The 22279-nt window shown below is 42.4% G+C and overlaps 1 protein-coding gene across 1 annotated transcript in view; it reads left to right on the plus strand.

Annotated features, from left to right (window-relative positions):
- LOC120994864 (acetylserotonin O-methyltransferase-like) overlaps positions 1–22279 on the plus strand; it is a 193832-nt gene that overhangs the window by 75627 nt on the left and 95926 nt on the right. Inside the window, exon 4 of the mRNA XM_040423731.1 lies at positions 5139–5207. Coding sequence (XP_040279665.1) covers positions 5139–5207 — 69 coding nt within the window. The remainder of the gene's footprint in view (positions 1–5138; positions 5208–22279) is intronic.

Consider the following 22279-nt stretch of genomic DNA (forward strand, 5'->3'; position numbering starts at 1 on the left):
CCTGTTATGGGCGGTAGAGCCCATGGCATTTTTGCATAACGAACTGTAGTTTTCATTGATGCCATTTTTGCAGTATATACAACGTTTTGATCACCGTTATAAAAATTTTTGGGGGACAAAATGACAAAAAAAATGGCAAGTCGCGTGTTTACATTTTTATTTCTGTTACTGCGTTCACCGCACAAGAATTTTTTTAAAATATTCTAATAATTCAGACATTTTTGGACGCGGCGATACCCAATATCTTAACTTTTTTATTGTTTATGTATTTTTAGATGTAAAATTGGGAAAGGGGGGTGATTCAAACTTTTAATATATTGGTGTTTTTTTAAACTTTTTTTAAAACTTTATTTAACTTTTTTTTTCTTTTTCTTTTGATCCCCTCTCCTATTTACCATAATAGAGATCTATTATGGTGAATAGGATTTTTACACACTCCATTTTGTGCTATGCCTCGTGCATAGCTCAGTATGGAGAAAGCCATGGCAGGCCTGGATCGCTTCAGCAGCGTCCAGGCTGCCATGGCAACCGATCGGAAGGAAGATGTAGGTGCATCACTTCACAGGTGCCGCTTCCTGTTAGTGTGGCCGGCAGATCGCGCGTATGGAGCGGGCTCACTGCAAAAGCCCGCTCCATACACCCCTGTCACGCAATGACGTACCTGTACGGCATAATGCGTGAAGGGGATAATCATACTTCTGATATATATGAATGCAAAATATGTGGGAAACTATGACTGATGTTTTAGCCATAATATATTTACATATATTATAATATATTATATATTCTAAATATATAATAATATGTGTAAATATATTATGGCTAAAAAGTTTGTGATGGGATTTGAACTCACAGCTTCTGCATTATAGCGCAAAATATTAACCACTACAGTATATAGCTGCATAGCCAGTGTCTTTAAAAAAATAAATAAAAATATGAGACTTCTACTGTATAGGTCTCAGTAGAAGTAGTACAGTACAGTAGAAGGCTTTTTTTTTTTTTTTAAAGTAACTGGCTATGCAGCTATTATATCTGAGTGGGTAAGTGCCTTGCCTCTAATACAGAAGGTTTTGAGTTTGAATCCTGAAATACAGGCTAAATTAGCTTTAAATACACTGAGTTGTCTCCTGGCAGCAGCCTCAAGTAATGTAATCGCGCATGCGCCAGAAAGCGGAGAAAGCTGGCGCATGCGTGATTACACTACTTGAGGCTGCTGCCAGGAGACCGCATGGGCCCGGACGTGAGTAACATCAGCGCATGCGCAAGACTACGGCGCACTTAGAAAAAAAAAAAGACGAGGACAGCAGTGAATAATTAACAGCGAGGCGGTAGTGGGCTTGACGATAATAGACGTGGCTGGGCACAAACGGCCGGAGGGACAACCTCTTGGGCACGTTAGGAAGGTAATTTGCATATAAATAAAAAAGATTAAACTTGACTGACACGCTGTCGGGCGCCGGGCCCTGCTTCCCCGGTAGTTACGCCACTGACTGAAGGTATACCTGTTTAGTTTCAGCATCAGAGAATATTTGATTTACGTCCCTTTCCCATAAGGAAATAGAGGCTTGTTTGATAGAGATTTTATCATATAGGTGTAGGCGAGTTTAGGGATGGGGGTTTGACTAAAAGATACATTTTTCAAAAGGGGGTGAATGGTCTATCGAGTGATCCATGGTAGTCTGTGGCACTCTTTATGAGTAAGGAATGTTGAAGAAAATATAACATTGGGGATACGGGTAATGTTTCTGAAGATTGTAGAGGTTTCAGAGTTCCATCTGAAATCAGAGGGATGTGAAAAGAGGTGAGAGGGTTCATAGATGGGGTATTTGTTTGATCTACAGCAGGCATCCTCAAACTGCGGCCCTCCAGCTGTTGCAAAACTACAACTCCCACTGCCTACAGCAGGGCATTGTGGGAGTTGTAGTTTTACAACAGCTGGAGGGCCGCAGTTTGAGAATGCCTGATCTACAGTATGTTCAAATTAACTAAATCTTTGACTAGGGTAGGGTTGGGGGTGGGGGGAGCAGAGAGTTACTACATAAGTGTCCTAAAGTTTAACTGATATGTCTGTCAGTGTTTTTGAAAATGTGAAGGTGAATAGTTTATCTGCTAGGAGTATTAAGACCAAGTGCAGTGGTAAAGGAGATAACTGTTCCTCTATCTGGATGCAGAGCTTAGGCGACAAAGCCAGTCAACTAGCCTAGTGAGGTGGACCGCTACATATTAGTTATAGTGGTTGGGCACTCCAATTCCTCCAAGTGTTTTTGGTAGTGAAAATGTGGTGTAGATGATTTTGTAGAGGGGGGGGGTTGTCATTCCAAATTATTTCAGAAAAGAAGATGTGAAGGTTTAGAAAGTATATAGAAGAATAATAGTGGCTCTCCCGGATCTCACCCTGGGGTGGTGCTCTGTCTGAAGTGGTTCACCCAACCACTAGTAGGTAAAGGAATAGTAAAAGTAAAAAAGGCACTCTATATCTGGTTTCATAGGATATTTATTTATAGTTGATTAATATAAAGTTTGATATAATATTTTATTATTCTGTTGTTAATTTTTTTTATTAAAAAGGTAATTAAGATGGTTGTCTTAGTTATTTTAAAAGCATAGATTAAGGGGATAGGGTGTGGTTGGTGACGGTAAATATATTCGAACTACGATTGGTTTAAAAGTAATAATTCATGGGGAAAATAGCAATGTAATTGTGCGTGATGCTGAAAAAATTAGGATGGTGGTGAGGGGAGTAGTGGTGGTAGTATTAGGTAAAATAGGTGAAAATAGGTATGGGTATAGTTAGGTAAAAATATGGATATAATGAAAAATAAATGTAACAATCCAAAAAGATCCAAGACAACCATCTTAATGACCTTTTTAATAAAAAAATGTAACAACAGAATAATAAAATATTATATCAACCTTTATATTAATCAACTATAAATAAATATCCTATGAAACCAGATATAGAGTGCCTGCCTATTTTTTACTTTTACTAAGGTTTAGGGTCCATTCACACGTCCGCAATTTCGTTCCGCATTTTGCGGAACGGAATTGCGGACCCATTCATTTCTATGGGGCAGCACGATGTGGGTCCGCAATTCCGATCCCGAAAAAAAATATAACATGCCCTATTCTTGTCCGCAATTGCAGACAAGATTAGGCATTTTCTATTAAGTGCCGGCGATGTGCGGTCCGCAAAATGCAGAACGCACATCGCCGATGTCCGTTTTTTGCAAAACACACACGGACGTGTGAATGGACCCTTAGAAAGTAGTCTAGTGTATAGAGACTTTTATAGGAAACATTTGGAATAAATATGTGAATTTAGGGGGGGATCAGGCCTTTTAGGAAGTTTTTTCCCATACAAGAAAAGAATAGCCAAATTTCCTTACACTTTGTGGTAACGAATCATGTGTTTCTAAAATGGTGGCTGTAGTGAAAGTAAGAAGCCTGGGAACTAAAGATCACCCACAATGCCATGCAGCAAGTGCTGCATACAGCCCTATAAAAGCCTCATTCCCCTAGTCTCCGCCATTGCCCTGTGAGCTGAGCATAGGGAGAAATGTGACAAGCGCTCATGCGTTAGGGACAGTGTTGCTGCCATAATCCAGTGGTCATGTTTGATCTATCTACCATGTTCACCATCTGTTTTTAATCCTTATAATTTTAAAAGTGAAATACCATTAGGTTCATAGTAGGAAGGAATACCGGATCTTATGGAGGGATCCACATGGGATTTTGATCATCCCTGTTGTGAATCCCTCAATTTTATTGTTTTGAGTAAGGTTTTCCCACCTAAATGTTGAGTACTATCTTTGGTACCATCACACAGAAGGACAGGGGCTGCTGCATACACGCTCCAGTTCCCCCGATACCTGTATGAGGGAGGCGGATCACACCCGGATGAACACGGCATCTGAAGAGTTAAAAGTCTACGACCAGCATTACCGCTGGTCACGGACATTAGTTCCAGGTGTCTGTTCTTTAAAACAGCAGAGAACCGGCGGTCATGGCGCCCGCGGCGCCATTTTTTAATGCCTAGCAACCAACTTAAATTTGTTGCTGGTCTGGAAAGGGTGAACTTCCACTGAGATTGGGCCACCAAGTGGGAAGAATATGATTAAGCAAAGTGTCTAGTTATACCTGATTTATAGCGATTTGTGACAAATGAATTCGGAATGAATCAAATGTCTTGGTCAAATTCGGCTAAATAGAATTTTTCTAAACTTTGCTTATAGTATCTGTAGTGCTGACCAAGAATCAATTATAGCTTTTGCGGTCTGGGTTACAGGTAATTAATTTTATTCAAAATGGTCTGGCATAATTTAACACCTAGATACATTTCTGTCGCCATTTAAAAGGGATTAATCCCTAAGGCTTCGGATAGTTTTTGGACAAAGAAACTGGACAAAGATCCAAACTGAAATCGAAAATCTCTAAAATTGTGGACATCTAAAATATTGGATCCTGAAGTATTAGTAGTAGCGTACATGCTATATCAAAGTGTCCATGATCAAGATAAAGAGGGATGGGAAAAGGGGGCAGTCTTACCAAGTACCATTAAGGATGGGGGAGGGACAAAGTGCCATTAGAAGCTTAGGGGACACTGAAATTATTTTGCAATGTGGGCATTTGGGTCAGTCTTGGGTCCCACCGAGATATCGAGCCCAGGGCTGCCAACCCAAACTCCCCTAATATGACCTAGTGACCAGCAATCTGATAATGATGACCACCCTGAAGATAGGTTAAATATACAACCTTAGGAAGGATAAGGTATTTATTACATTTTCCTACCCATCCAGAGGAGGAAAGATGCTTAACAGGAGTACATTATACCGTCAATATTTGCCAAGTAGTTTTAAAGAGAACAGGCGAGATGAAGAAGGTGATGCAGAGTAACTTATTTCCATATGGCGCAAGCACATTTCAGATAAGAATTACAGCTTTTTTTTTCAAAAAAATAATAATATTTGTGATGAATTATGCCAAGTTTGGGCTGCATGACAGGTACCATGGTTTGAATTGGGAAACAGATGTGACAGGATTCCTTTTGATGCTTGAATCCAGCAATGATGAAAATGCGAGGAATGGAATATTTTCTTTATTATTTATGTAACCAAAAATTGTTGCTCTTTGTATTCTAGAGAAGGAAAATGTCAGTATGAAAGGGCTCTTGGGACGACTTCCAAAGACTTATTTGAAACCGTTTACAGGTAACTTGCCTATGTACTGTGGCTTTGCAACAATACGCAAATATATTGAAGTTCTCACAATTTCCTAATGAATAAACACTGAACAAACGTGATTCCATCATATTATTATTCTGCCACAGCATACTATGTATGCAATCATTTTAAAGGTTTATATAAACTTTTAAACATATTATTAGCTTTAAAAGAAACCCACTCCCTTTACCCTCTCATCTATTGCAATAGTAAAAATAAAGAAGTCATTAAAAGGAATCTGTCATCAGCAACCTCCCAACTGTTTGTATAGACACATAGCCGTAGTTCACCTGATTACACTATTTTTTTTTGTTGATCTGATACTCCGTTCCAGAGTTATGATACTTATTGTTAAGTCTACTTTCACACTGGCGTTTTGGCTTTCCGTTTGTGAGATCCGTTCAGGGCTCTCACAATCGGTCCAAAATGGATCAGTTTGCATTCTAAAGCATTCTGAATGAAAAAGGATCCGCTCAGAATGCCTCCGTTCCGTCTCCATTCCGCTTTGGAGACGGACAGCGCTTTGGTGTCCGTCTGATGAAACTGAGCCAAACGGATCCATCTTGGCACAGAATGTAAGTCAATGGGGATGATTCTGTTTTCACTGACACAATCTGGCACAATAGAAGACGGATCCGTCCTCCATTGAGTTTCAATGGTGTTCAAGACGGATCTGTCTTGGCTATGGTAAAGATAATACAAACGGATCCGTTCTAAACGGATGCAGACGGTTGCATTATCGGAACGGATCCGTCCATCGCACAAAACGCGGGCGTGAAAGTAGCCTAATATGCTAATTAAGCCTTTGGTGCAATGAGGGCATCACCATTGCTCTTGTTGCACTCAAGCTCCTCACCTTTCTGTGGCCAGCCCCTCCCTCACTGCTTTTAGTTACTTAAAGGGAGTCTGTCACAAGCAGCCTCCCCGTCCAGCTGTTTGCATAGACACATAACTGTAGTTCACTTGATTAAAACAATGTTTTTCTTTTGTTGAACTAAGTCTCTGTTATTGAGTTATGATACTTTTTTTAAAAAATTTACGAATTAAGCCTTTGGTGCAATGAGGGTGTCACCCTTGCTCTTGTTGCACCCAAGCTCCACTCATTTCTGTGGTAAGCCCCTTCCTGGCTGCTTTGTCACTGTCTGGCATTGTCAATCAAAGCAGTGAGGGAGGGGCTGGCCACAGAAAGGTGAGGAGCTTGGGTTTGGGGAGCTGTGTGAACAGTTAGCTGTGCCTGCCCTTTCCCCTTAGGCCTCATGCACACGACCATTCAGTTTTTTGCGGTCCGCAAATTGCGGATCAGCAAATCACGGAAGCTGCCCGTGTGCCTTACGCAATTTGCGGAACAGAACAGGCAGCCCATTGTAGAAATGCCTATTCTTGTCCGCAAAACGGACAAGAATAGGACATGTTATATTTTTTTGCGGGGCCACGGAACGGAGCAACGGATGCGGACAGCACACGGAGTGCTGTCCGCATTTTTTGCTGCCCCATTGAAGTGAATAGGTCCGCACCCGAGCCTCAAAAACTGCGGCTCGGATGCGGACCAGAACAACGGTCGTGTGCATGAAGCCTTAGGCTACTTTCACAACTGCGTTAGGTGCGGATCCGTCTGGTATCTGCACAGACGGATCCGCACCTATAATGCAAACGATTGTATCCGTTCAGAACGGATCCATTTGCATTACCATGAACAAAAAAAAAAAACTTACACTGAAAGTCAATGGGAGGCGGATCCGTTTTCAATTGCACCATATTGTGTCAGTGAAAATGGATCCGTCCCCATTGACTTACATTGTAAGTCAGGACGGATCCGGTTGGCTCTGCATCGTCAGGCGGACATCAAAACGCTGCAAGCAGCGTTTTGGTGTCCGCCTCCAGAGCGTAATGGAGGCGGAACGGAGCCAAACTGATGCATTCTGAACGGATCCTTATCCATTCAGAATGCATTGGGGCTAAACTGATCAGTTTTGGGCCGAATGTGAGAGCCCTGAAACGGATCTCACAAGCGGACCGAGAAATGCCAGTGTGAAAGTAGCCTTAGCTGCAGTTACCCCATCAGCTGCACTTAGTTCCCCTCAGACTCCGATACCCCTTCCCTAGTGCTGTGGGACCTTTGACTAAAAGGCAGGAAGCTGTAAGTGTATTACAGTACATTGAGCAATACACTTACAGCCAATGCATTACAATACAGAAGTATTGCAATGCATTGTAAAGGGGATCAGACCCCCAAAAGTTGAAGTCCCAGATTGGGACAAAAAAAAAGCGAAAAAAATAGTTTTACGATTTTTTTCCCCAAAGTTGCAAGTAAAAAAAAATTAAAATAAAGAGTCCTTTTCCCAAAATAAAGTTAAAAAAGATTGTAAAAAATAGGGGAAAAAACATATTAGGTATCACCGCGTCCGTATCGAACACCTCTATAAAAATACCATATGACCTAACCTCTCAGGTGAACATCGTAAAAAAACTAAAATAAAAATGGTGTCAAAAAAGTTATTTTTTGTCACCTTACATCACAAAAGTATAATAGCAAGCGATCAAAAAGTCATATGCACCCCAAAATAGTGCCATTCAAACCATTATCTCATCCTGTAAAAAATGAGACCCTACCTAAGACAATCGCCAAAAAAAATAAAAATAAATAAGGCTCTCAGACTATGGAGACACTAAAACATGATTTTTTTGTTTAAAAAATGCTGTTATTGTGTAAAACTTAAATAAAAATGTATACATATTAGGAATCGCTGCATCCTTAATAACCTGCTGTATAAAAATATCACATGACCTAACCCCTCAGATGAACACCGTAAAAAATCTTTTATATAAAGTGTGTCAAAAAGGCAATTTTTTGTCACCTTACATTACAAAAAGTGTAATAAAAAGCGATCAAAAAGTCATATTCACCCTAAAATAATACCAATCAAACTGGCATCTCATACCGAGAAAAATGATACCCTACATAAGACAGTCGCCCCCCAAAAAAATAAAAAAATATGTCTTTCAGAATATGTAGACAGTAAAAAATCATTTTTTAAAAAAATGCAAAACAACCAGAAAAAGTAGTCATATTTGATATTGCCACATCCGTAACAACCTGCTCTATAAAATTACCACATGATCTAACCTGTCAGATGAACATTGTAAATAACAAAAAATAAAAATGCTGCCAAAACAGCTATATTTTGTTAACTTGCCTCACAAAAAGTGTAATATAGAGCGACCAAAAATCATAGGTACCCTAAAATAGTACCAACAAAACTGCCACCTTATCCCATAGTTTCCAAAATGGGGTCATTTTTTGGAGTTTCTACTCTAGGGGTTCAAATGTGACATGGCAACTTAAAATTATCCCAGTGAAATCTGCCTTACAAAAACCATATGGTGTTCCTTTCCTCCTGCTCCCTGCTGTTTGGCCGTACAGCAGTTTACGACCACATATGGGTTGTTTCTGTAAACTACTGAATCGGGGCAATAAATATTGAACTTTGTTTGGCTGTTAACCCTTGCTTTGTTAGCAGAAAAAATTTAATTAAATGGAAAATCTGCCAAAAAAGTGAAATTCTTAAATTTCATCTACATTTTCCTTTAATTCTTGTGAAACACCTAAAGGGTTAACAAAGTTCGTAAAATCAGTTTTGAATAACTTGAGGGGTGTAGTTTCTAAAATGGGGTGGTTTCTATTATGTATGCCTCACAAAGTGACTTCAGACCTGAACTGGTCCTTAAAAAGTGGGTTTTGGAAATTTTCGGAATATTTTCAAGATTTGCTTCTACACTTCTAAGGCTACTTTCACACTTGCGTTCAGAGCGGATCCGTCTGGTGTCTGCACAGACGGATCCGCTCCTATAATGCAGACGTTGGGATCCGTTCAGAACGGATCCGTCTGCATTATAGTTAAAAAAAAATTCTAAGTGTGAAAGTTATTCAGACGGATCCGTCCAGACTTTACATTGAAAGTCAATGGGGGACGGATCCGTTTGAAATTGCACCATATTGTGTCAACTTCATACGGATCCGTCCCCATTGACTTACATTGTAAGTCTGGACAGATTCGTTTGTCTCCGCACGGCCAGGCGGACACCCGAACGCTGCAAGCTGCGTTCGGGTGTCCGCCTCCTGAGCGGAACGGAGGCCAAGCGGAGCCATCCTGATGCATTCTGAGCGGATCCACATCCACTCAGAATGCATTGGGGCTGGACGGATGCGTTCGGGGCCGCTTGTGAGAGCCTTCAAACGGAGCTCACAAGCGGAACCCCGAACGCAAATGTGAAAGTAGCCTTAGCCTTCTAACATCCCATAAAAAGAAATGTAAAATAATAAATATTTATAGGAGGTATCACTATCTGTTTTAAAAGCAGAGAAATGTAAATTTTGAAAATTGCAACTTTTTCAACATTTTTGGTAAATTTGGAAAAAAAAAATCTAAATAAAAATGAAATATTTAGACTCATATTTACCACTGTCATGAAGAGAAAACAATCTCAGAATGGCTTGGATAAGTAAAAGCGTTTTAAAGTTTTCTCCACATAAAGTGACACATGTCAGATTTGCAAAAAATGGCCTGGTCCTTAATGTGAAAAATGGCAGGGTCCTTAAGGCTGGGTTCACACCGGCGTTGCGGGAAAAGATGCAGGTGCGTTGCGGGAACATGCACGATTTTCCCCCGCGAGTGCAAAGCTTTTTAATGCGTTTTGCATGCACATGAGAAAAATCGGCATGTTTAGTACCCAGACCCGAACCCGGACTTCAGTATTCTGTAAATTTTATTATTTTCCCTTATAACATTGTTATAAGGGAAGATAATAGCATTCTTTAATACAGAATGCTTAGTAGAAGGTCAATTGAGGGTTAAAAAAATATATACATTTACTCACCTCCTCCAATTGATCGCATAGCTGCCGGTTGTCACGGTGGACGTGCACTCAGACTAACAGATAAACCACCAACCAGGCTCTAGGCGAGAGGCAGGGGAAGGGTCACCTCCTAGCTAATCCCTGACCTCTCTCCCTGCACTTCTCAGCCCACATGCAGACCTTTGTGGTAGGTATGATGTGTCCCCGTGCCTGGGCTGAAACACCCTCAATTCCCTGAGATGGTGAAGAGGGGAAATAGGAGCAGCCTGCTCGCACAGAACCTGGATGGGAGAGATGACACAAAATAATCAAACTTGAAACCACACTTATCTTTCTGAGCTGGAACAGACAACCTTCCTTCCTAGCTTCCAAGACCAAAGTGATTCCTATAATCCGCTCAGAGCACTGGGGTGGAGTGCTATTTAAACTCATGACCCCACCCAGTGCACCTGATGAGAGGTGGATCCAGCATGGCTCCAAAACAAAACACTAAACTCGTGCTGCTATTCTGGCCGACCTCCGCACCTAGTCAGGGCGGGGCATGACAATACCCCCCCTTCTACGGGTGACCTCCGGACCAACCTTATCCGGATGGGACCTATGAAACGCCCTCACCAGTAGGCTGGCGTTGACATCTAGCGCCGGAACCTACGTCCTCTCCTCAGGGCCGTATCCCCTCCAGTGCACCAGGTACTGAAGGGAACCCCGAAGAATTCTAGAGTCGAGAATCCTGGAGATCTCGAACTCCAAGTTTCCCTCAACTAGAAGAGGAGGAGGAGGCAATGGCGATGGTTCCACCGGTTTCACATATTTTTTTAGTAACGACCTGTGGAACACATCATGGATCCTCCAAGTCTGCGGAAGATCCAGCCGAAACGCTACAGGATTAATCACCGCAGAAATTTTATACGGACCAATAAATCTTGGACCCAGTTTCCAAGATGGCACTCTCAATTTGATATTTTTAGTGGACAACCACACCAGATCACCCACACACAGGTCCGGACCAGTCACACGTCTCTTGTCAGCCATTCGTTTATACCTCTCACCCATCTTCTCCAAATTCCCTTGAATCCTCCGCCAGATGGAGGATAAGGCAGAAGAGAATCTCTCCTCCTCTGGCATCCCAGAGGAACCAGTCCCAGAAAAGGTACCAAACTGAGGATGGAAATCGTATGCGCCAAAAAATGGTGACTTACCCGTGGACTCCTGCCTACGGTTATTCAACGCAAATTCTGCTAAGGACAAGAATGACCATCTGGCCTGCCTAGGGTTCAGACGCTTGGCAGATTGCAGGTATGCCAAATTCTTATGGTCTGTATATACCGTGACGGGGTGAGACGCCCCCTCCAACCAGTGACGCCATTCCTCAAAGGCCAACTTGATAGCCAACAACTCTCTATCTCCAACATCATAACTCCTCTCGGCGACCGAGAGCTTCTTGGAGAAAAAGGCACACGGGGCCCACTTGCCAGGGGATGAACCCTGTGACAGTACCGCTCCAACCCCCACCTCTGATGCATCAACCTCCACTACAAATGGCTGACACACATCCGGCTGCACCAGAATGGGAGCAGACGCAAAACGCTCCTTAATAGCCGAAAAGGCCTGCAATGCCTCATCCGACCAGACAGAGACGTCGGCGCCCTTCTTGGTCATATCAGTGATAGGTTTTACTATGGTAGAATAGTTTGAAATACATTTTCTATAATAATTTGTAAACCCCAAGAACCGCATCAAGGCTTTCTGATTCTCTGGTCGGTCCCTTTCCAGAACCGCCCGGACCTTCTCGGGGTCCATACGAAAACCAGAATCAGAAAGCAGGTATCCCAAGAACGGAAGCTCTTGCACCGCAAACAAACATTTCTCCAATTTAGCATATAATTTATTCTCCCGAAGGATCGTCAGAACCTGTCTCACATGATCCTGATGGGTCTTCAGATGAGGAGAATAAATGAAAATATCATCCAGGTAAACTACTACGAACCTCCCCACCAAATGATGAAAAATGTCATTGACGAATCGCTGAAATACTGCTGGCGCGTTCGTCAACCCAAAAGGCATAAACAGGTTCTCAAAATGATCCTCGTGCATATTGAAGGCCGTTTTCCACTCATCCCCCTCCTTGATTCTGATCAGATTGTAGGCCCCTCTCAAATCCAACTTGGAGAACACCTTGGCTCCAACAATCTGATCAAAAAGGTCAGAGATCAAAGGCAGGGGATATGGATCCTGGACTGTAATACGGTTCAATTCCCGGAAATCCAAACACTGTCTCAGTGATCCATCCTTTTTCTTCACAAAGAACAAACCCACTGCCACTGGAGACTTAGATGGTCTAATATGACCTTTTGCCAAACTCTCGGCGATATGCTTTCGCATGACCTCTCTTTCGGGTTGAGAAAGGTTGTAAAGCCGAGACTTTGGCAACTTAGCCCCTGGGATGAGATTAACTGCACAATCATAGTCACGATGAGGGGGCAATTCCTGAGCCCTACCCTCCGAAAAGACATCCGCAAAATCTGAGAGATACTGAGGTAAAGCCGTAATGGACACACCAGAGATAGATGTGCCAAAACAATTATCCGAACAAAACTCACTCCAACAGATGATTTGTCTCGCTTGCCAGTCTATAATTGGGTTATGTTTAGTCAACCATGGCAACCCCAAAACTATAGGAGCTGGCAAATCCTTCAAGACAAAACAAGAAATAATTTCAACATGTGAATCACCCACCCTTAAGTGAATACCATGAACAATGTGAGTAAGGCTCCTTTGAGAAAGAGGGGAAGAATCAATTGCAAAAACACGAATCTCGTTCTCTAAAGTGCAAGTACTTAGTCCTAAATTTTGAAGGAAAAGAAAGTCAATTAGGTTTACCCCAGCACCACAATCAAGGAACACCTCAATAAAAACATTTCTTGACTCCAGCGCCACCATAGCTGGAAGGAGAAAACGGGAACTGCAGGGAGCTTGCATACATGCCTGCTCCACCACACCATTCATGCTACCAAGTGTCAGGGAAGTTTTTTTTTTTTTCTTTTTCTCTACCACCTGCGGTTTAACATAAGGACAAGCAAAAACAAAATGACCACTCTTTCCACAATAGTAACATAGTTTGTGCAATTTCCTAAAGTCTCTACTATCAGAATGGCAAGAAATCTGACCCAATTGCATGGGTTCCTCCGCTACCCCCGCATTACCTGTAACATCACCCGGGGAGGCAGTAGAGACGAAACCACTCACAGAAGGCATACCTTGCGCAGGGGGAGCCCTATACCTCTCTCTGATACGTCTGTCTAGTCATACTGCTAAAGACATGGCGTTCTCCAAAGAGTCTGGGTATTCATGAAAAGCAAGGGCATCCTTCAATCTTTCAGATAACCCCTGACAAAACTGGCTATGTAACGCAGGATCATTCCACTCTGATTTAGTAGCCCATCTCCTAAATGCAACATAGTAAGCCTCTGCAGTATGTTCACCCTGGAACAAATTACGTAATCTCGACTCTGCCATCGAGACCCGATCTGGGTCATCGTAGATTAATCCCAGAGCCTTAAAAAATTCCTCCACCGACCGGAGCGCCCGAGAACCAGGTGGCAGAGAAAAGGCCCAGGATTGCGCGTCCCCTTTAAGCAGAGAAATAATTATACCTATCCTCTGACTCTCATCACCTGACGACGATGGACGCAGCTGAAAGTACAATTTGCAGGACTCTCTAAAACGGACAAAGTTATCCGTACACCCTGAAAATCGATCAGGAAGAGCCACTTTAGGCTCCACACAAACTTGACCTCCTCCTGATGCCAGAGCACTCTGACACCGTGTGACCGAACCACGCAGCTCCGCAACCTCTAGGGATAGCCCCTGCATGCAGTCAACTAATGCTTCAATTGACGCCATCACAAAACCGCTGAGTAATGACAGTCAAAGTTTTGGGCGGATTATAATGTCACGGCGGACGTGCACTCAGACTAACAGATAAACCACCAACCAGGCTCTAGGCGAGAGGCAGGGGAAGGGTCACCTCCTAGCTAATCCCTGACCTCTCTCCCTGCACTGCTCAGCCCACATGCAGACCTTTGTGGTAGGTATGATGTGTCCCCGTGCCTGGGCTGAAACACCCTCAATTCCCTGAGATTGTGAAGAGGGGAAATAGGAGCAGCCTGCTCGCACAGAACCTGGATGGGAGAGATGACATAAAACAATCAAACTTGAAACCACACTTATCTTTCTGAGCTGGAACAGACAACCTTCCTTCCTAGCTTCCAAGACCAAAGTGATTCCTATAATCCGCTCAGAGCACTGGGGTGGAGTGCTATTTAAACTCATGACCCCACCCAGTGCACCTGATGAGAGGCGGATCCAGCACGGCTCCAAAACAAAACACTAAACTCGTGCTGCTATTCTGGCCGACCTCCGCACATAGTCAGGGCGGGGCATGACACCGGTCTCCTGTTCTTTCTTCAGGACCTGTCAAAGGACCTGTGGTGACGTCACTGAGCTCATCACTAGTGATGAGCGGCAGGGGTCATATTCGAATTCGCGATATTTCGCGAATATTTTGTAGAATATTCGTCGAATATTTTCAAATTCGAATTTTCGTTATATTCTACGATTTTTTTTACTGGAAAAATCGGCAAGGTAATGATTGTGTAATATGCGAATTTTCGTAATTCGAATTTTCGGATTCAAATTTTTTATTGCGAATTTTTCAACTTACAACTATTAGACAAAGAAGATTATAGCACTATATTAGCTAAATTGCTCTATATTCGATTTTTTTTCGAATATTCGCTATATTGCTATAACTTAGTTTTTTCAAATATTCGTAATATTCTAAAACAAGAAGCCATATAGCAAAAATTCGAAAAAAATGAATATAGAGCAATTTAGCTAATATACAGGGAGTGCAGAATTATTAGGCAAGTTGTATTTTTGAGGATTAATTTTATTATTGAACAACAACCATGTTCTCAATGAACCCAAAAAACTCATTAATATCAACCCCTATTTTAGGGGGATATCTGTGTGTGCAGGTGACTATTACTGTGCATAATTATTAGGCAACTTAACAAAAAACAAATATATACCCATTTCAATTATTTATTTTTACCAGTGAAACCAATATAACATCTCAACATTCACAAATATACATTTCTGACATTCAAAAACAAAACAAAAACAAATCAGTGACCAATATAGCCACCTTTCTTTGCATGGACACTCAAAAGCCTGCTATCCATGGATTCTGTCAGTGTTTTGATCTGTTCACCATCAACATTGCGTGCAGCAGCAACCACAGCCTCCCAGACACTGTTCAGAGAGGTGTACTGTTTTCCCTCCTTGTAAATCTCACATTTGATGATGGACCACAGGTTCTCAATGGGATTCAGATCAGGTGAACAAGGAGGCCATGTCATTAGATTTTCTTCTTTTATACCCTTTCTTGCCAGCCACGCTGTGGAGTACTTGGACACGTGTGATGGAGCATTGTCCTGCATGAAAATCATGTTTTTCTTGAAGGATGCAGACTTCTTCCTCTACCACTGCTTGAAGAAGGTGTCTTCCAGAAACTGGCAGTAGGACTGGGAGTTGAGCTTGACTCCATCCTCAACCCGAAAAGGCCCCACAAGCTCATCTTTGATGATACCAGCCCAAACCAGTACTCCACCTCCACTTTGCTGGCGTCTGAGTCGGACTGGAGCTCTCTGCCCTTTACCAATCCAGCCATGGGCCCATCCATCTGGCCCATCAAGACTCACTCTCATTTCATCAGTCCATAAAACCTTAGAAAAATCAGTCTTGAGATATTTCTTGGCCCAGTCTTGACGTTTCAGCTTGTGTGTCTTGTTCAGTGGTGGTCGTCTTTCAGCCTTTCTTACCTTGGCCATGTATTGCACACCTTGTGCTTTTGGGCACTCCAGTGATGTTGCAGCTCTGAAATATGGCCAAACTGGTGGCAAGTGGCATCTTGGCAGCTGCACGCTTGACTTTTCTCAGTTCATGGGCAGTTATTTTGCGCCTTGGTTTTTCCACACGCTTCTTGCGACCCTGTTGACTATTTTGATTGAAACGCTTGATTGTTCGATGATCACGCTTCAGAAGCTTTGCAATTTTAAGAGTGCTGCATCCCTCTGCAAGATATCTCACTATTTTTGACTTTTCTGAGCCTGTCAAGTCCTTCTTTTGACCCATTTTGCCAAAGGAAAGGAAGTTGCCTAATAATTATGCACACCTAATATAGGGTGTTGATGTCATTAGACCACACCCCTTCTCATTACAGAGATGCACATCACTTAATATGCTTAATTGGTAGTAGGCTTTCGAGCCTATACAGCTTGGAGTAAGACAACATGCATAAAGAGGATGATGTGGTCAAAATACTCATTTGCCTAATAATTCTGCACTCCCTGTAGTGCTATAATCTTTTTTTTATAGTTGTAATTTTTTTCCAATCTGAACTTCAGATGAGAAAAAAATTACAACTATTAGACAAAGAAGATTATAGCACTATATTAGCTAAATTGCTCTATATTTGTTTTTTTTTCGAATATTCGCTATATTGCTATAACTTTGTTTTTTCGAATATTCGTAATATTCTAAAACAAGAATATATAGCAATATAGCGAATATTCGAAAAAAACAAATATAGAGCAAAATTCGCAAACACTACTACTCCTAAAGTCAAGTATATTGCAGCCTTCTTATTGGCCCACAAGCTAGAAGCAGGGAGGGATCATGTGTATTGATTTAAAAAAAAAAAAAATCAAATAAAAAAAAAAAGGAAATTTTTTTTTTTGAATATTCGAAATTACCAATATATATAACTATATTCAAAATATTCGTGAATTTTCGAAGTACCTATATTCGTGATAAAATTCGAAATTCGAATATTCGTGATCAACACTACTCATCACATGGTCTATCACCGTGGTGATAGATCATGTGATGTATCATGTGATGAGCACAGTGATGTCACCACAAGTCCTTTGACAGGTCCTGAAGAAAGAACAGGAGACCGGCAGCTACGCGATCAATTGGAGGAGGTGAGTTAATATTAATTTATTTTTTTAACCCTCAATTGACCTTCCACTAAGCATTCTGTATTAAAGAATGCTATTATTTTCCCTTATAACCATGTTATAAGGGAAAATAATACAGTGAATAGACTTTCATCTTAGCAACCATGCGTGAAAATCGCACCGCATCCACACTTGCTTGCGGATACTTGCGATTTTCACACAGCCCCATTCACTTCTATGCGGCCCACGTTGCGTGAAAAATGCACAGTATAGAGCATGCTGCGATTTTCACGCAATGCACAAGTGATGCATGAAAATCACCGCTCATGTGCACAGCCCCATAGAAATGAATGGGTCCGCGATCAATTGGAGGAGGTGAGTTAATATTAATTTATTTTTTTAACCCTCAATTGACCTTCCACTAAGCATTCTGTATTAAAGAATGCTATTATTTTCCCTTATAACCATGTTATAAGGGAAAATAATACAGTGAATAGACTTTCATCTTAGCAACCATGCGTGAAAATCGCACCGCATCCACACTTGCTTGCGGATACTTGCGATTTTCACACAGCCCCATTCACTTCTATGCGGCCCACGTTGCGTGAAAAATGCACAGTATAGAGCATGCTACGATTTTCACGCAATGCACAAGTGATGCATGAAAATCACCGCTCATGTGCACAGCCCCATAGAAATGAATGGGTCCGGATTCAGTGCGGGTGCAATGCGTTCACCTCACGCATTGCACCCGCGCAGAAATCTCGCCCGTGTGAACCCAGCCTAAGGGGTTAATCAAGTGAACTATCTATGCAAACAGCTGGACTGAGAGGCTGCTGCTGACAGACTCCCTTTAAGTAACTAAAATTAATTGTCTACCCTAAAGTTACCTATACAGGTTGTGTATTTGTATGCAGAAAATTTGCATGAACTTCGCATCAACACTGCATAACAAAGTACACAACAAACTACACATACATTAACATTACATATATTGTGGTTTTAGTGTGTCTTTATGAGGTTTTTGTTGCTGATTTTTAAAATAGTATGTAACTTGTAATCATATTTTCTAGAATGCTAAGCTAATGCTGAATCCACTAAACTAATATATCTAAACGAAGTTGTACATGTAAACATGTGGCTGTGGGTTTTCCCAACAGATACTATGTGTTGATGCCATTTCAGATAATCAGATATGTGTGGTGTCAGAAAATTGTGATTGTCAGGGTTCATTTTCTGAGACCCCCAAATACATTAGCACAAAACATTGTTCTCAGTTAGGACTAGAAATACATCATTAAATTAGCAGTGGAAAATCCTGAAGCCCAGATACTGTTTACACACAGGTGCCCTCCCTTTAGTAAGCTACTACTACATTACAATTATATTCCTATCAGTTAAACTGCTGGGACATGCAGACTTCAGTCAGCTACAGTGCTGCCCATAATTATTCATACCCCTGGCAAATTTTGACTTAAAGTTACTTTTATTCAACCAGCAAGTAATTTTTTGACGGGAAATGACATAGGTGTCTCCCAAAAGATAATAAGACGATGTACAAGAGGCATTATTGTGGGAAAAAAAACATTTCTCAGCTTTTATTTACATTTGAGAAAAAAAAAAATACAAGATGTTCCGTACTGTGGAAAATCTCAGAGGACGTGGTCGGAAGCCAAAAGTGACACCTGTGCTGGCCAGGAGGATAGTTAGAGAGGTGAAAAAGAATCCAAGGATCACCACCAAGGCCATCCTGGTGAATCTGGGCTCTGCTGGTGGCAATGTCTCAAAGCAGACAATCCAACGGACACTGCACACTGCTGGGTTCCACTTCTCCAGATAAGGCACACAAAAGCTCGCTTGGACAAAGAAGAAGTCTTCTAGTCTTCTGTGTTATGGTCAGATGAAACAAACATTGAATCGTTTGGTCACAATGATGTTTCCTTCATTTGGCGTAAAAAAGGAGAAGCCTTCAACCCAAAGAACACCATCCCCACTGTCAAACATGGTGGTGGGAACCTAATGCTTTGGGGGAGGGGGGTTTCAGCAATGGACCAGGGAACCTAATCACAGTAAACGGCACCATGAAAAAAGAGCAATACATGAGGATTCTCAACGACAACATCAGGCAGTCTGCAGAGAAACTTGGCCTTGGACACCAGCGGACATTTCAGCATGACAATGACCCAAAACACACAGCAAAAGTGGTGAAGAAATGGTTAGCCGACAACAACATTAACGTTTTGGAGTGGCCCAGCCAGAGTCCAGATTTGAATCCAATTGAGAATCTGTAGAGGGAGCTAAAGATCAGGGTGATGGCAAGAAGACCCTCCAACCTGAAACATTTGGAGCTCATTGCTAAAGATTAGAGTTGAGCAGACACCTGGATGTTCGGGTTCGACGGGTTCGGCCGAACTTGAGAAAAAAGTTCGAGTTCGGGACCTGAACTTGACCCAAACTTGACCCCGAACACCATTAAAGTCAATGGGGACCCAAATTTTGAGCACTAAAATTGCTGTAAAAATGTCATGGAAAGGGCTAGAGGGCTGCAAATGGCATCAAAATGTGGTTAAGAGCATGGCAAGTGCTCTGCAAACAAATGTGGATAGGGAAATGACTTTAAATAACATAAAATAGGTAAAAATAAAAAATTATAATCTTGATCTAGAAGGATGAGGTCCATATGAGGTAGGAGGCTGAGGAGGCGGTGGATGTGGCGGTGTAGGTGTCACTACCAGAGCTTTGAGACATTCTCACAGCTCTGTTTCTCCAACCCTGTGATGATGTCACTACTAGAGCTTGGAGGAGTTCTCTCTGCTCTGTTTCTCCGCCCCTGTGATGAGGTCTTTACTTTCTGTTTCCTTCCTCTCAGCTGTCCCTCCTGTTATTGATTTCTCTGCCTTTAAATCACCCCTCCTCCTTTGTAGGGTGTGGATTATACTTTTCCTTTGAGCTGTATCTCTCGCTTGAGTATCTTCACTTGTGTGATATCTTTTCACTGGACCTGTGTTCGGCTGAAGCAAGTACTTCGGATATTGTCTGCTGACTTTGGATCTGTTTTCACTGCTGCTGCAGCTCCTTCAGTTAAGTGTGCAGACATTGTGTGTTTCTGTTTGTTTGCTGACTGGATCCGAGGCGACCCCGGTTCCGTCCATATACTGAGCAGGGCAGCGGTGGCCGTGCCCCTTCCACTATTGTAGGGGTTACAGTGGTCATCAGCCTTAGGTACGCGGGCATGTCTCGATCCACCATATGGATCTGGACATGTGCTTAGCAGCATAGGGAGAGCTTTTAGGGTCTGACAGGGGTCACCCTTTATCCTCCCTAGTTTGGGTCCGGTCAGTAGCTAATTCACTGTGTATGCTCTTGTTGCTCACATACAGCCGTGACAGTAGGTGGAAGCAGCGGTGGAGGAGGAGGTAGCTTACACTGCTTTTTGGTTTTAAATTTTATTTTTAAAATTAGGGTACACCCCAAAACATTGGGAAATATAACCTGTGATAACCCCCTCCAGTTATGCTAAACACACGTTCAGACAATACACTGGCTGCAGGGCAGGCCAGCACCTCCAAGGGGTAAAGGGCAAGCTCAGGTCATGCGCCCAATTTGGAGACCCAGAAGTTGCAGGGGCTGACCACTGTCAGTCAGTTCGTGTAGGTGTGTGCACACTTACTGCCCCACCATGTTGCACGTCCCCGTGATGTTCACAATTCAATTTGATATCTGCTCTATCAACTATGTCTGCACGCTGCGATCCGCCGCTATTAACCCCTCAGGTGCGGCACCTGAGGGGTTAATAGCGGCGTATCGCAGCGCGCAGTCATAGAGGCTGGGTGCCGGGTATGGGATATGTCCGGCACCCACAGCCTGCATTTGTATTAAGCATAAACTATATTCATTGGTGGCACAGTGCACCGAACCCCCCCAACCATAAATCAGAATCATTGGGGGTGCAGTGCGCCCCCCCAAGTATTATAATCATTGGTGGTGCAGTGGGCCCCCAACCTCCCCCCCCAAATATTATCATTGGTGGCAGTTCCGATTGGAGCCCAGCAGTGTATTGCGGGGCTCCGATCTGTTACCATGGCAGCCAGGACGATATTGAAGTTCTGGCTGCCATAGTCGGCTCCTTGTTGCTGTATCAGGGTGAATAGGACAAGGGATGAAAGATTCCAGGTTCTAGCTCCTAAGGGGGTAAATAGGTATTAAATAAAAAGTAAAAACAAAGTTAAGAAAAACAAACACCAAAATATTAAGTTTAAATCAACCCCTTGCCCAATTTTACATATAAAATATATAAACAATAAAAAAAAATTACATATCGCCACGCCCGAAAAAGTGCGAACTATCAAAATATTTAAAAATATCTCCTATGCGGTGAACGCCATAACAGAAAAAAAAAACGTGCAATTTGCCATTTTTTTGTCAACTTGTCCAGACAAAAATTAGGTTAGGACTGTTCTATTATGGTCCAGACGTTCCATAAAATCTGGAATGCACGTGGCTTTTTTGGTGTTTTTTTCACATGGTATCGAGTATCGCAATACTTTTTTATGGTATCGAAATTGAGTCAAAATTTTGGTATTGTGACAACCCTAGGTAAGACATGTGTTTTTTTTTTTTATTATACCGTAATTATATGTATTTTAAATTTGGCGACTAAAAATTTAAATTTGGCTCCTACATTTTTCAGGTTAGGGAGCCAATGGCTCCTTGATATTTTTTTTAGTCTTGAACCCTGCCAAAAACAATAAAAAGGATTTGTAGAGGATCAATCTTACCAAAGTGTAGCGTCAAGATTTCCCACTCCTCATGTCCAATACCGGGCTTGTGGGCCTCAAGGGTTCCGCGGGATCGGCGCGTCCGGTGTCACCTGGCTCCGACATGATAAGCGGCGGCTCCACATCCTGCACAGCACTATGTGCGTCCACGGCTGGCTGCCTTCTCCTGCTGCTCCTTTTAACACAGGGCCCAAAAGAGTGCCTAATCTATGGCAGATGAAACCCAGGCCTCCGATCCAAGCCACCGGAAATGACATCTGTGTGACTGAAGAAGCCACCCCGAGTTAACGCATGCATCAAGCGTCCTGAAGTCCGATCCACCATCTTGGAAATGGGACACCGGTGCAGCAACTGCCCTGGACCGGGAGCTGCCTAAACACAGCCACAGCGGCTCCCCGGAGAG

The sequence above is a fragment of the Bufo bufo genome, chromosome 3 (genome assembly GCF_905171765.1).
Source record: "Bufo bufo chromosome 3, aBufBuf1.1, whole genome shotgun sequence".
Taxonomy (NCBI): Eukaryota; Metazoa; Chordata; class Amphibia; order Anura; family Bufonidae; genus Bufo; species Bufo bufo.